The 16,583-nt window shown below is 41.0% G+C and overlaps 2 protein-coding genes across 2 annotated transcripts in view; one reads left to right on the top strand and one right to left on the bottom strand.

Moving 5' to 3' along the window:
* The window catches only part of LOC109852190 (platelet endothelial cell adhesion molecule-like), a 363,548-nt gene that overhangs the window by 306,783 nt on the left and 40,182 nt on the right, over positions 1-16,583 (bottom strand). The gene's annotated exons all lie outside the window — the stretch shown is intronic.
* Positions 14,907-16,583, top strand: part of LOC109852188 (neurotrimin) — a 163,002-nt gene continuing 161,325 nt past the window's right edge. The window contains exon 1 of the mRNA XM_020423112.1: positions 14,907-15,319. Coding sequence (XP_020278701.1) covers positions 15,250-15,319 — 70 coding nt within the window. The 5' untranslated portion in view covers positions 14,907-15,249. The remainder of the gene's footprint in view (positions 15,320-16,583) is intronic.

The following is a 16,583-nucleotide window of genomic DNA, read 5'->3' on the forward strand; positions in this document are numbered from 1 at the left end:
GAGCAAACAGAATGACAATAACTTTATTCTTACTCGGTGTAATTTTATATTTAGCGATTCTCGATTCTTATCTTTAGCAAAGTCGACTGAGTCTATTTTCAGCCCGTTTTGAAGTATAAGACGACCTAATAACATTTTATACGTGCGCGAGAATGTCACTAAAGTTCAAACGATTTCTTAAAAACGTGTAGGTAGAACGACACGCGGGAGATATAAGTACAATCGAAATTCAAAGCTACGCGCTATCGTATACGACGCGTCTCACAAAGCGCGCCTGGATCTCTTGGACGAGAGAACGGCTTAAATGTATATTCCAAGTAAACTCCATAAGAGGGTTAACAACGCTAATATCGCGACCTGAATACGTGCCTTAGACCATAAACTATAATGCTTAAGTCTGTCTAATCGTTTCCACCGAGCGGTTAATCTCTCAGTGATGCGGTCGCGACCAAAATCGCTATTTACTATTTAAAATAACTTGAGTGTTCATTATTACATTTGCGCTTATACACTAAACAACTTTGACTTTCCTGCGAATTGCAACTTGTGTTTTATTTACACGTTTATTGCGCGTCGTCATGTTGCCCGCTCAAGTTTTCGCGAAAAAAAAAAGCGTAATCTCGTTTCATCGCGTTTTTATTTTTCAAACGACACACTGCATTCTGATAATACTTTGGTCTACTTTTTTAATTCTTAAGTGTCGCGATATGTAAACTCTCAACTGAGATGGGGAACCTCTCCTCTAACGCGGTCGTCGGAAGAAAAGAGGCGCCTGCCCAGGGGACAATTTTAACTTTCTCGTGCCTATAGTTTCCGTATCCATAATTCCAACTTTATTCCTTGAACTTCCAACTCTCTCCTCTTGCAGTATTCCGGATTTGTTACTCGGGACTCGGTTACCGGGACCCCCAAACTCGGGGGGTTAAGAACCGGGGTAACGAGGTATGTAAGAACCTTCCTTAAGAAATACCTCCAAAGGCTTCCCGATACTTCTTATTTCGAATTTGCATCTATTAACTTTACTCTATCCATGTCCAATTTGCGTTAACATTTACATAACTACGAGACTTGTTAAAGAAACGACGCAAGTTTAAATGCTATGTAGAACGGCGATCTAAATATCGCGTCTTTTCTCTATATTTCGCTCACAATCACGAGTGTAATATCAAACAGCATTCGTTTCGACTAAATTCGCAGTATATTTGCGTCTTGAATTTTCGACATCGATCTGTGCGATTGGAAAAAAAAAAAAATACCAAGCAATGCAAATTAAATGAAAAAGGTTAATTATCATTAAGAACGAAATAACAATATTCAGTCTTTTCCCGATAAAATCGGAAAACTTATCAAAATCTATCGATCTGCGAGAATTTTAAGACCCGACGTCTACCGATAATTAAATTCTGTCTATCGGACGACATCATTTCTCCAGAAATACCAGAAATATCTCGTTGCGTTCGGGATCTTGTCGGTGCTTATAGTATACGAAAATGGATGATGATCGGAGAAGATATAGAGATATAGGCGAATATAGAAAGAGAATGAGGCTCGAGGGGGAGAAGAAGATCGTTCTTGTCGGTCTTCAGCGCGCTCACACATACATTTCTGGCATCATATTCTTATTCCCTCACACCATCTCTCTGTTCGCTTCTCTTCTCTTTTCTTCTCTTTTCTTCTCCTCTCTCTCTCTCTCTCTCCGTGCCATCGAAGACACCTTATGGTAGTTTCTTGCCGCAAACACGAGGAATCGGCGACAGAGTTTCCGCCGTTAAGCCAAATCCCCGCGAGTCTTGCGTCGTCGTCGTCGTTGGAACGTAAAAAGCGGCTCGACGACGGTCGACGTGACAAACGATCGCGGACGAGCGGTTCCTTCTCCCTTGCAAACCGTTACAGCGCCTTAAGCATCGCCGTTGCGAAGATATACCTCGATTTGAGGTATGGATTGAGAGTGACGCGCCGGCACGTTGGATTCCACATTCCGGATTTTGCATTTGTAAGCTGTCTCCGGGAAGAAACGTGAGTCAGCACATGACCAAAGGGAGCTGAATACCTCCCGATCGAGATGTTTTTGAGTAAAAATTTAAATTTCCGGTTGGCAAACGTTTTTTGATATATCATTTTCAGCGTAAATTTGTTTATGCGAGTTTTTTTATACCGCAGGCATTATTAATCTGCAAACTACGTTCTCTGAAATGTGATCCCTGCACAAAGTTATATGGATTAATCATAAAAGAAAAAGATACTATTTTTTTTTAAAGAAATTATTTACTGACACTTCAACATTTCATCAATTTATTTACTTCAAAAGTAAATAAATTCTTTCTAAATTGCTAAATTTATGTATATGCGACGAATAAACCGAATGTAGCTTACACCTATGTATTTTGCACTTATGTATTTTATCAAAATTATCTGTAATTCGCGACATATAGAGATGTCTCGGGACAGATGGATAATTCGATTAAGTGCAGCGGAATTCCGTTCCTATGACAACCACGTAAATCGATGAATTGATTGACCTTAATGTTATTATGCAACGTCGCTTTATGTACGAAGAATATAATTACGCCATAATCACTTAATATGAAGTGAATTCGAGTACACATAATATAATGATACAATAAAAGAGAAAAGCTTTTATTTTATATATTAACAATTGAATTATTCTACTAATATAAAATTATCTTATTGCGTGCTATTATTACTTTGTCGAGGCTTTCGTTCTTCTGAAGCAAGACGGGAAGAAAATAAGCTCGATGCTTGAGAAATGCAATTTGAAACAACTACTTAAAAATTAATACAAATTAATTCACCTTTGTGCACTGCTTTGCGTAATATTTGTTAATTTTCTCACTTAAAAAATTTTTAGAATTATTCTCGTATTTTTTTGCATCAAGGTTTAAATAATAGACGGCGCAATCGCGCGCTTGCGTAAAAATTAAATGAAAGCATTATATTATAGAGAGAAGAAAACTTTCATACGAAAAAGTTTTTTATAAAAATGACATATGAAAATACCGCGTATAAAATATAAATACGGCGAAAACAAGTCGAAAGCCGTTTTCAGCTCACAACCACAACGCGTCAAGTAGTTGTTACCTGGCTACAAAAGCGCCGTTGATATTGTGCGTTGTCGTTTTCGTCCTTTTCTCTCTGTGTACGTTTCTCTCTCTGTCTCTCCTGTATTATAATATCATCAGTTAAAAATACTGAAAGCTCAGGTTAACGACCGCGCGTTTACCGTCGATTTTCCAGACTTTCAACAATAGCTTGCATATATTTATCATATGTATCTAATATTCTAACGCATAATAAGTACGCTTCAAATTTGCGCAGGATAGAATTAAAAAAAAAAAAATTCGAGTTTTTAAGATAATTCTCTTCTAACAGTTTTAACACATCTCGAAGAAAAGTTTGTTCTAAATATTTTAACTTCTTCGAACTTTTCGTATTAGTCTCTCGTCGCCTCGCGCGACACACGTTTCATAATTCCATATTTTATAAATGTCCGTGGATATCGACGCGCGCGTTTCACCAGCAGGTGTTCTACGTTTTCGGCGAGAGATGAATCGCGTCAGTAGGAATAATCGGCCGTGTCACATACTCATGTGCCTTCTCCTAAATACATTTCAATATTTGGATAGAAGATAACTTCTTCTTCTTCGTGAGCGCGCGTCTTACGTGCGGCTCCCGCAAAAGCGTCAACGTTAGAAGGGACAGAAGAGAGAGAGAGAGAGAGAGAGAGGGCGAACGGCGAAAGGTAGAAGGACGACAGACGCTGCAATATTCTTGGCTCGCATTGTACGTGTCCCATAAGTTGGCAGGCGAGCTCCCTCTCAGCGACAGCTTGACAGAACATACGCTCTTTCCCGCTCGAATCGTTTCGTCCCCACACTTTATCCCTCTCCCGCGCATGCTTCCTACAACGACCTTCTTTCCCCACTTCGTTCTCTTTTCGTTTCTGTTTATCTCTCTCTCTCTCTTTCTTTCTCCTTCTCTCTTTCCTCGTTTCCGAAAATAAAAGTTTATAAGCTAACGCGCGTGTGTGTATATATATGTGTAGATGGAACTCGAGCGTGTGGATACGCCGCTGTTCGGGCGCGGAAAGCAGAAATGTCGGTAGGATAGCGAACGGAACGGCGGAAAGATTGGCAGTGGTGGTGTGTGGCGGGGAAGAGAAACGGGAAAGGGAGGGGTAGAAACGAAAGCGGGAAAACGTTGGTGACACGCAGAAGAGAAAACGCGGCGGGCAAAGAGCGGGAGAACGAGAAAAGTGGAGACCACGTGCAGAAATAACGTTCGTGTTTTTGATTTGAGGCACGTAACCGAACCACATTGAAATCAGATAGGGGCGCGAGAGAGGACGCTAAACTGGCTCCGAGGCTACGAGAGAAGCTTGCTACGGGAATACCTAAACCTCACGGGGAGAGTAGAGGGTTGTAGTACGCGTCAGGCGCTCCGGGGAAAGAGAGAAGAGATCGCGCGACGGAAAAAGCGCGACAGCGCGCGCGGAGATGTGCGGCGCGAGAAAGAGAGACGTCACCCGCGGGGGTGTAAAGGGTGGCGAGGCGCCTTACAACGGGTGAAACGTGCCACTTTCTTGGATTTTCGAATAAATCGACACGGCGCTCTCGCTCTCTCCGAGTGCACGCCGCTCGACTATAACGGAGTCTACACTTTGACTCAGACCTTCTCCAATCCCCTCGAGATTCGCGTTTCGTAATCCGGATCGGCCTGATCCCTCCCCGTTTTTGAAAAACGTTGCCGGGGAAAATTCGGCATCGCGCACTCAATGAAAGGTTCATATTTTTCGAAGAAATCACGAGCATCTGACGTTTGCACTTGTACATTCCTCGCACGAGCGCATTTCCTTCTTGAATTTACAAACGTTACAATAATCGACACGCGACTTGCAAAAAAAAAAAAAAAAAACTAATTACTTATGCTGAAAAGTAATATTTTTAGAATTTTAGAAATAAATTCTGGGATATACAATCAAATTTATAATAAAGATAAAAAAGGTTTTCAAGTTTATCCGGACTTTTATATTTTTATCATCAAATCGATAGTATTTTTGGTAAATTGCAATTTATATAGAGCGATTCTCTGTGAACGCGTAAATTTCAACTTTCATTTTTGATAAAAAATAATTATTATTAAACTAACGGATAGCGATGAATTATGTTTTTTTCATACCATTTTTAAGTCACCATTCGTAATATGAACGCGTAACTATGCAATATAAAAAACTTATCTATGTTTTTTATGTCAATATACCAAGGAGATTACGTTTTTTTGAGAATTACCCACATAACGTTCTATATTTCACTCTTTTCGCAAAATGTTCAATACATCTTAAATACGAGCATTCCGAGAGATATTCTGGTTCGATAAATCTCATCCATGCGAGCGTTGTTGAACGCGCGTTCCATCTTGCTAACATTTTCACCGATGACCGACGTATTCCGGGTAGCATCGCGCTGCTCGTCGCCCGCGGTTTGGTAATGGATCGCCAATCCGCGCGACATTTCGATCATTGAGCGAGCGTGTAACGGGCAATGATGTATTATTTAGCCATCATTACACGCATATACGCGCATACTCGCGTATACGAGAGCGCGTGCAGCGCACACACGCATGTATACGCGTGGATCCCGACGGCATTGATCGAACGACCAGTGCGCGCAGTAATATAGGCGGAAACACTCAGTTTGCTGCTAGCTGTGCAGATAATTAGGCGGAAATACAGCGCTGTTGTCGGGGGAAAAGAGAGCTAACAGCTACGTGTTGTGTATGTACACGATAATGAAATAAATGTTAATAAATATGCCGAGCGCCACTATCGGCGAGCAATGTGGTGACGCAGATACCGCGAAAAGATACGACTGTTCTCCGAAAGTTTTCGCGGACTTATCTGCGAAACGCATCGGTTTCTGAACGAAACTCCGAGCAATGTGTCTGCTCGACGAAGAAAATGACAAATTTCGTCGCGATTAAAACTTTAAACTTGCTAGCGCGAATTTATTTGAATTTTCGGTAAAAAAAAAAAGTCTCACGCGCAGAAAAATATATTCATAAATATGAAACTTTTCATGGAGAACGCGTTGCGCGAAATAGCTGTGAAAAACTGTTACGAAATTTCTACGGTTTTGCATTTTTTATCGTTTGACTGCGTAATTTTCAAAGAGAAAATATAGGAAAAGAGAGAAAGAGTATATCTTCGTATAAATATGACAGAGATGAGACATCGAGATTATAAAATTTTTTAATCAAAACTGAGAAGATGAACAGACGACATATATACGCACGTAACAATGATAACACGATATTTGATGTCACTGTTCGCAGAGAGAACTGATAAATTGAACATTTCATGTTAATTTGCCTAAACAATCGTCATTCGGTATTTCAAATCGAAGTTTCTATCTTTGAGCTGCCACAACGTTTACGCATCATACCGTGTTTTCTTCGCAAGAGAAATTGACACAATCTCTTTCTTTGAAGAGACTGTGTCTATATAACTTCGACCGTAATCTAGAGACCGCGAAGTAAAAGATAAACATCAATTTCTTAGCTTCTTCATTACGTTGCATCTACAATCTGCGGAAAAAGCTTTTATATATAAAATTTATCGTCCAATTTGATTTTCTTATCTAAACAAAACTGCAATATCCCATCATAAAAAGAATATTATTATTTATTACTTATTTTACGATTTGAAAAATCATACTCTGTGACATAAAGAAGAATCTTATACATCTTTAAGACAGAAGTAACAAATTTTTTTTAATTATATATATATATATACATATATATATATATATATGTGCCATTGTTTCCTCTATAGAAATCAGTTTAATTTATATTCTAAAAATTGAAATTATGATTAAGTTAACTTAATATTATATTAATATTATACTGTTGAATTTTTCTCTCGCGCGCGATCAATATCTCTGAATTACAATTCGTTACTATTTCATATAATATATACATATATATCACGATTAAAATCTATTGATGTATCAAGAAGTAATAAACGTCAAAAATATACGTGCTCTTTATCGGCGTTTCAATCGCGAGCTTTATCCCGCTGTCATCGCGGGAGAAACGACGACGACGACGCGCTAAAATCCACCGCTGAAAAGTCGCTTGTAATCGGCGCAACACAATATAAGTTTTATACATCTCTCTAAGTATTTCTCTCCCGCGACCGATCGTATCGTAAACTTCTGTTAACCAGCTGCGCTTTTCTCCTCCTCGCATACGTTATCCGTTCTTTCTCCCTTTTTCGTCATCCCTGCCGCACCTTTCCCGGTCGTATCTTCGGGCCGTGAGTCGCGCCATATTTCAAATGTCATATTAGCAGGGACCATGCGTCTTCCGCGAGTAAAATGTCTATGCCGCCACCGCCGCCGACGCCGCCGCCAGCTGGTTTCGTTGCTACTACATCACTACGACGCTCGGTCCCTCTTGGCGAGATGGTGCGGTATCGTGTCATCTTCGCCGGCTCGCCACCAATTACACATTAATGCGGGAACGTCGCGTTATCCGTGAGAAGGTGCACGAGACGGAAGTAATGGGATGCGAACGAGGAACGGGGAGGCGAAAGGAGGTTGGTCATAGGCTCTGGAGTATCCTTCGGGAATACGCCCTCTTCTCTTTCCGGGAGTGTATGGTAGTCAATTAACCTAGTTTCACTTGACGCAACGGGGTTCGATCAACGCTATACCCCGCTCGAGAAGATGGGAAACTATTTTGCGCCGGGTTTTTCGCCGATTGCACACACACCTACACACACACACACACAGATCTCCTACGTACACACGCACACACACAAACACATCGATTGTTGTGCACAATTTTCAGATTGAATGTTTCACAGAGCGCACAACGGCGCGCGCCGAAGGATGAATGTTATTTCAGCTATTTTCAATACCGATTGGACGTAACGTATAACCGAAAAGATGATTCGCAATGTTGTCACGAAGAACAAACTTTTTCGCAAGAGCAACGCGATTATACAAAAATATGGTATCTCGTTATACATTATAATTCGCCACATTTCGTAACACAGTTAACCGTAGCTTCATCAGCCGTGCTGACAGAGTCTTTCGGAAATAAATAATGCTCTCGAAAAGCGACACGCAACTCGAAATATCGAGCTCTTAATAATTCCAAGCGCTTTATTAAGATCCAGTTTAACGGAAGGTGTGTATATAGACAAAAACCGAGCTCGCGTATCGCCGGTTCTTTCTCGCGTAATTACGTCGACACATTAATATTATTAAGCAGTGTACGCACATATCGCGAATACATGTGCGCAAAGAGAACGGAGCGCCTCCGGAGTATCGGGGGGAGGGAGGACGTGTGTCGGAAGAGGGTGGTGGTTAGGTGCTTTCCTCGCAGTAAATATTGTAACATCTGGCGCGACTCATACGAGTTCGAGTCACGCCTCCGGCCTTCTACATTTCATTTCACTTCTTAGATACTTCACTGAAATACTGTCGAGGATCCACTCGCTGCTTTCTCGGCGGTAATGCTTTAGAAAGGGATGAGGCAAAGGGGAAGAATGTGTGTACGCCGCATTTGTTCCGGCAGCTTCCTCGGATTTGCACGGCCGGTGCCTTCTCTTTCTGTGTCGCACGTTGTGGCCGCGCGCGACGAGTTGTTCTCTCCTATTCGAGAAACTGATATTTATACCATCCGCCGGAAAATAAGACGCTTTTTCTTCTTTGCGAGTCCTCACGGATATTTCTGTTTTGCTCAGCGGAATATTTCACTTGATGACATTCATCCTTCATCGAACGCAATCTGACAAATTGTGAAATGATTCCCACCCCGTTTTCTCGAAACGAGCGACGAAGATTCACGAAGCTGTGACATATCGATGACGTCTTGCGCGATTTTCCTTCGGCGTTAACAGATTTTGCCAACAACGGCGTTTCGTAAATAAAATTGCGGAAATAATAACAATTGCGTGATGCAACCGAGATACGAATCGACGCAGGTAACGAATGACTCGCGAGAACGGCGCGAAACAAACGTATCTCATCCGAGCATTGGACATATTTCATCCCGCGCAAAGTTTAATTCGCTCGAATCCTGCATTTGACAAGCAGCACGAGTCATTCAAGTGCATGCAGCGGTGATTGATTGCGCAATGGAGAAACGCGCGCGTTATATATTTATGCGTGCGCTTTTCGCGGGATTGTCACCGGCCGATTAAATGAAATTCGAACTATATTCTCTGCGAATCGCTTCGACTTTTTTTCCTTCAATCGTACAAAAAAAAAAAATAAAAAGGAAGAGAGAGAGAGAGAGAAAAGTCGCGTCGATTTGCAGCGGAGAAGAGCGAACGGCGCGCATTGCTCGATTCGCGTCGTACTTTTTTGCGTTGCATCTGAATTTCACGCGTGAATGTTTTAACGGCGGTTTCCGGACGCTCCTGTTTACAATGCCAACCGATTTAATCAAACTGCGCGCGACCAAAGGCGTGCGTTTCGAGCGCGGCGCAAAAGCACGCTCCCGCGTAGCTGAGTTTTTTTTACGGAATTAAGGTTTCGTTGACAGAGAGCGCTCCGTGTGTTATATTAAATTCATATTTTCGACGTGTTGACTCGGCTGCGAGGCGCGGATTGGCACGCGATGAAGAGACACGCATTGTTTATGCAGGTGCGATTGGAAATTTGCCGATTAAAAATCATGCTATTCAATAAAGTGATACTTTTTCGCGTCGCAATTTTCAATTACGCATTTTTGCACGCGCGATAATTTTCAATTTTCCGCGAGTTTTCGCGATAATAATAATTTAACGCGATCTTTTATTTACCGCTATAACGAGATGCACACTACGTGCGCGCAGAATGTGGTTTACGCGCGCCACGACAAATATTGCACAGAGACTTGAGTCTCTCAAAGAGAGAGAGACGAGTTCTGTTTCCCTACGCGATTATACGATTTCGCCTCGGCAGCGCGCGGAGGAGTTTTTAGTGAAAAGAACCAAAAAGCTAATGCAGACGGCTCTTTCAATAATTCATTAACCACTTGTTTCGTTAGCTACTTCTACGGGGACCGTGTGGTAGACTCCCTGAAAAGTGCTTTAATTTCCTCCGTCGACTTGTCGTCTTAAAACTTTAAGGCGCTCTCGCCGTTAAGTGACACGCTTCATGGAAATACGACAGCGCGCGGAATTGCCGTGAAACGTCTCAGACGTTTCGATTTCAAACTGTGGGAACTTTTTGCGCTTTTAATCCGCAGAAGTCGTTTAAAATAACGAAACGTATATTACCTCACTAAAATTACTTCGCTATTTGTCATAAAATAATACAGAGATAATGAGGAATGCGGTTGCGCAGAGAAGATCGAAAAAGAGAAGAAACTGGGCGGGCAATTATGTGATTAGGGAAATAATATACAATACGAACGCGCAGTTATGCAGTTCTCTTTCTCGACTTTCAATCATAATATTGAATATTTTGACACACGCAATACTATTAGATTATTGCTGCGATCGGGACGTCCCGCTCGAAGATAATTGGCGTCAAATCGAGAGAGACTGAAAACGAGACCGACGTGATGCGAAAAGAGCTTTACGTTCGCACGTGTAATCAAAGAGACCTCGAGAATTCGCGGTTGAAGACCCGACCGGGATCTGTATGCAACGTGCGTGTGTATAAATGCCGGATTACGGGACAGGAATTCGTGAGATAACTCGGTGCCGTCAGCCTCCCCAGTTCGTGCAGAAGAGAATCGAGACCGAAGCTCCGTGCGTCTTCTACCTCGATACAGTTTTATCGCTGTCTCCTATCTATGCGACTGTCTTGCACAACCACTCGATGTATCGCTCGCATATACCACAAGGCACCGCACGAAAACAATAACACGTGATTGCAATAGTAGCTGAGGCCTAAAACGCGGAGAAATGCTTCCGAGATGATTTCTGAAGAGCGTTGTGACATTCTCCGCGCAAAACGACAAATGTAAAACTTTATTCATGCCGAATAAAATTCCAGATCTCTCTGTCAAATATTAAAACACACACATACACACATATATATATATATGTATATATATAAATTAGAATATAAAATAATTTCTCTCTCTTTCTCTCTATAGATGTAATATATTTTATATTAAAAGTAGAAATTCAAAAACATTTCCGCATTATAAACAAAATTTTAAATACAATTTGATAAAGCAAGTGTTCAAGTATTAAAATTAAGCGTGACGTGAAATCGGATTTAGCAAATTTAACGAATTTCATATTGAAAGTTTAATTTATCAAGTAATTAATTATTATATATGAGAATATTGTTACGTTTCGCAGCACGATGTAAAATAGAGTGCCGAAATATAAACTATATATATAACCTGCGTAACAAGTAGTAATAAAGTTTCTGCGATAACTTAGCGGGAAAAAATAAATTTAATAATAGAAATGGTTTTTTTCGCATATGAACCAAACAAATATAATCCGAAAGTGGGCGCTCCCACACACAAACTAAAACTAGAAAGCTTCAGAGAATCATTAAGGTTTCAAACGTCACTCTTTTAAGTCAATAATAGATAACAAAAGATTTCGATCGTTTTGTCGCAAAAATTATTTCATTATGAGAAGAATATTTTTAACGAACTCAAGCTGTGTGCGCCTGACGCCACTTAATAATTTATTGGTTCATTTCAAATCACTCTGATCTGACATGGTTTTTTTTATCTTATCTTATTTTATAGATATATTTTTAAGGACATAACCTCTGCCCTATTTCCAAATATCCGCTCGCGCACGCTGAACGGCCTGACTGCGCGGCGTGACTTGTGCCCGCGTTCACGTACGGGTTGTTCGTTAAAGAATTACAGGGTTTGTTCGTCGTTATTTCACGAGAGCGCAATCTAAGCAGGCACGCCCCGCTCGCGGGATTTATTAGAATTAGAAATCTAATGCTGTGAGAGTGTATGTGCGTGTCTGCGTTGTATATTAACATTAACGGCGCGGGGTGTTACGAGCCATTTGTACCCGCGGCGGGTGAATTACATCAGAACGTGAGAAGCTTCCACGCGCGAATTATTAGCCTCATTATCGCGCAGTTTACAGGATTCGCTGAACGGCAAAATCTGCGCGCTACTGTTTCGTAGTCTGTCTTCGAGAATAAGGACGACGCCAGTTGCTATATTGGTAATTTTGAACCGGTTTAGTTGCGAAGCAAATTTCATATTTCACTTTCGGCGCGCTTGTTTTATTGCTTACTACTGCGATATTAAGTGTATACTTAATGCAAGTATTAAGTTTTACATACGTGATATTGTTTATAACAAATATGTATAATATTGTATATATTACACCGGCATATATATATATATATATATATATATATATATACAAAAGGTCATTGACCTTTCGGTAGAGGTCATTGACCTTTAACGGAATGACAACTCTTCCTTGTCACGCGACCTTACTTTAGTCACGTGGATTTTTTTATGAAAGATTTTGTAAATAAATTCAAGTAGCCTCTGTTACACAAAAGTTTACTACTGGTACAAGAAATACGTGTACAGTCAAAAATCAGTTGATCTAAATTTGTATTCAGTAAAATGTGTTACTTTACATTTACGTTGAAATAGAGAGGGCTATGGTACGAGAAGCGCGATATATGTATGCATGTATGCATACATATATGCTAGATACATGCACTTCGCTTGTATGACGTAGTGAAATCCCATTTATATGCATAACAGTATAGCTTAATTTAATTAACTAGTGTCTAATGCAAACATATTCTTTAAGGCACGCTATATAGCGTATTTCCAACATTAAAATTTAATTGGTCCTCGTGGGTTTAGTTTCCAAATATAAATTTGTGTGGAGTTCTTGTGTTATAAATCATATTTAGACTGACATATATATACTATATTCTCTAATTGTAATAATAATGAAGAAAAGAAAGTAATGATATTCGACTGCCTGGTAACAAATCAAATTAGAGCTTCGCTGCTTGAGCGACAAAAAATTGTCAAGTAACGGATGGCGCAATTTGTACTTCATTTCGCAACTTACCGCGCTATATGTCGCGCCGTATTAATTCGCGGGCACCCGGGAAGCCACGTACGCCATCAAGGAAAATGAGACACGAGTTTGTCGAATTGATATTAAAATTAATGTTATATAGTTGAAGGGCTCCACGACGAGGAACTTCCCGATTAATTCGGTAGATAACGCCCGCGGGTGCTTTCGCGGGACGTCGATGGCGGATAAGAGATAACATTGCTTGCGAACACGACGGCATCCAATCCGAACAATTCGGTTTTCCTTCGAGCTGGGACACGCGAAGAGAGTTTTCTCCCTCTCTCTAAACCGATATTCTTCCTTTTCGTCCTATGTCCCTTTCGAATTGCTGCAGGCAGAAAGAAAGCGTGGGAAGAGAGAACGAGAAAGAGAGAGACACGATTCACCGGGGAATTATCGGTACTTGATTGCGCTTAATCCGCGAAGTTTTCTCGTTTGACTTCCTCGTTTCGAACGCGCGGCTCCACCTCGTTGGCTGCCCGTCTCTTTTCTCTTCACGGCACATAGGTGATCCTCTAAACGAAAAACGCGCCGCTTAATGCCCGCCGGCAAAAGGAGAAAAATTCATATCAAACGCGCTAGAAGTCGAAGGCTGCTGAATCTCGGCGCTAACGATGCTCGTTCGATGGAATATGTTTGCTCACTTCCCGCGTCGGTCTCTCGCATCTTCATGTCTCGCTCCTCTTCCTCACTTTCGGAGAGCGCCTTTTCTTTTTTTCTTCTTTCTGACCGTATCTGCGTCTTCTGCATATTTCTCTTGCTTCTCTCTCTTTCTCTTTTTCTTTTTTTTCTTTTTTTCTTCCCTTATTCCCCGTTCTCCTCGGAGAAGAAATGTTGCCACACGCACGCCCGAGACTCGGAGACGTACCTCTAACGGCTTATACTAATTCCGGCTGCCTCAACAGCTTGGCGAATTATTTCCATTCCGTTTCCCCCTGTTCCCGTACATCTCTCTCGCGTTATCAAAGCGTGTGCGCGCCGCGGCTACCGTTTGCAAAGGCTGAGTTGCGGTTTCTGGCATTAATTTCGAGAACAATGAGCGATGCCTGACACTCTTTTCCCGACGCGAAAGAGAAAGAGAGAGAGAGAGAATATGTGGAATCAGTAGAGCAATGGGATTCCGAAAGGATCGCGGAAATTTGACTTTTTGTTTTCGTATTGCTGCAACGGAGATTCGAGCTAACAATATTACACGTTTGTATATGACATAAACCGGATAGCTTCATTGTTATATCCGATAAAATCCGGTTTTGTCAAGTCCAAAAAAAGAATCAGCTCGCAATTTTCGCATTTATTATTTTATGTGTGGATCGTTTTATTTGCGCTGCACGCAAAAGCACGTAGGCATCGGACGGTAAAAGCGGCGGTTACCGAACGACGCAATTCGAGCAAATGCACAAATTAATAACGATAAAAAGAAATTTATTAAATATTCCGATAATATAAACTTTTTGTTGAATAAAATGATTTTTGTAACTTGTGCTTAAAGAATTCTTTCGTTTTAAAAGTCGTCGCAATTGAACTCGCACGTGAAATTATCCTTCAACGGAATTACACGGAAACAAACAATCTGAAAAACAACACTTGATGTTATATCGGGTGATAAACGATATCGAATGAGGATGTCCGGCGACTCAATTGCTGCAGAATTGCTTCGAGTGTCAGAATTCTTTCTGTAGTAAAGATCAATACGTATTTCACACCGGCTATTCAATTTTATCTCTCGGCTTGTCTGTATGTTTGAAGTACGAAATACACGCTCGTCGCAAGTGCTCGTCGTCGGACATTATTAAACGAAACGGTGATAAACAAGAATAAATTGCGTAATAATATAAGCGAGAACTGCGCCGTGTACAAGATTGCGCGCACAAGAAACGAGATAAATACGCGTAGGTGGGATAAAAGAGACGACATTGTACACGATATATTTGGAGATGCGCCCATCGACTCCCACTGGGTAACGAGATAGAATGAGGATGTCCGGGAAATCACAATTGTCCCTGTGACTGGTAAAGACACGAAAGAGACAGGCACGTGGAAGCTAGGACGCATGCGTGTCGTGTTGCTCCTGCTGGACTCCGTACGACAAGTCAGTCTGCATCTGGACTCCGGCTCGCGTGGGTTTTGTAACCAAGTGCGTGTACGTGACGAAAGTTAAACGACAAAAAAATCATTCGAAACTAATCAGTATGACAATAATCACCACCATCCTTGTCACGTGGATCGCGTGGATCTTCGTTACGCTGCATTCGTCCGAAGGTAAGTGATTCAAAGTACTTAGTCGAAAGTTCGTCGAAAAAAAAATACAAGAGTCTTTCATACGCGCGAATATCACAAGCCACTTAAATTAGCGTCCGACTTGCCGAAGAATTAGCGACGAGCTTTTTCGGGGAAATAAAACAAAAAAAAGTCTCGAGAGTGTGCGCGACAAATTGCGTCTCGCGGATAACTTTAATGCATACTAAAGTATTTATTCGCGGATAACTTTAATGCATACTAAAGTATTTATTCGCAGTGTGTGCAAACAAATGCACTCAGCAAAACACGTAAGAGAAGCGCGTCATCCAAACGCGAAGCTCTCTCTTCGTATACCATCCATTATGGTTATATCATAAATCTGACTTAACTCGACATGCCATTTTGCGAAACTTTCTTCATAAAGTCGTGCCACCATTTCAGTATTTTTTAATGCTTTTTATTGCGTTGTTCTAGTTTCTAGGTATATTGCGGGAGATACTGAAGTTTATGCAATTTCTCTCACGAGTATTGTTGTTCTTCGGGAAGCGATATACGATTAAACTTTGCACACATCGGTTTGCACAAATTCGTCACAGAAGTAACGGAAGAAACGGAAAGTGTTCGCGATGTATTTTAGAGACGCCATTATTAAAAAATAGTTCGCAATTATGCGAAAACGTGTGAAAAGATTTCACGTTTTACCATTCACTTGACATATAAAATGTCACAACATGCGTAAAACCTCGAACGATAAAATGTATTTGTATCACATAAAGATAGATACTGTAATTCGTAAACAATAAATTAAAAATATAAGAGACACACAGAGAGCAAGAAGTTAAATGGCGATGCTTATTAACAGTCACATAAACGCAGGTATAACGAGAAGCGAGGTGCTTTAGTAAATTTCCTGGGTGTGCAAAAACGAAGACTTAAAATAACGATAAAACCGCGCGCACGGTTAAATGAGAATTTGTGGAGTGCACATGGTGGCGTGACACAGAAGTATTATTCGCGAGGAAACGGAAAAAGTCTCGAATTTATGGAAGTGCTAATTGGTATTGTTAGCGGAACCGTAGCCGGGAATAATAGCAATCGCGCCGCGGAATGATGCAAAAAGATGCCAAGAATAGAAGCAAGCTTGCTCGGACCGATGATTTATCGAATGAGAGACTTGAGGATCGGGCATACGATTTCCCTCATTTTACATTTTTACAAACGGAACCGAGAACAATGCGGATGAGTAGAATAAGTAAATCGCGAGTAGTCCAGATCAATATTGTGT

Source organism: Pseudomyrmex gracilis, unplaced genomic scaffold (genome assembly GCF_002006095.1).
Source record: "Pseudomyrmex gracilis isolate BER0280 unplaced genomic scaffold, ASM200609v1 scaffold_25, whole genome shotgun sequence".
NCBI lineage: Eukaryota > Metazoa > Arthropoda > Insecta > Hymenoptera > Formicidae > Pseudomyrmex > Pseudomyrmex gracilis.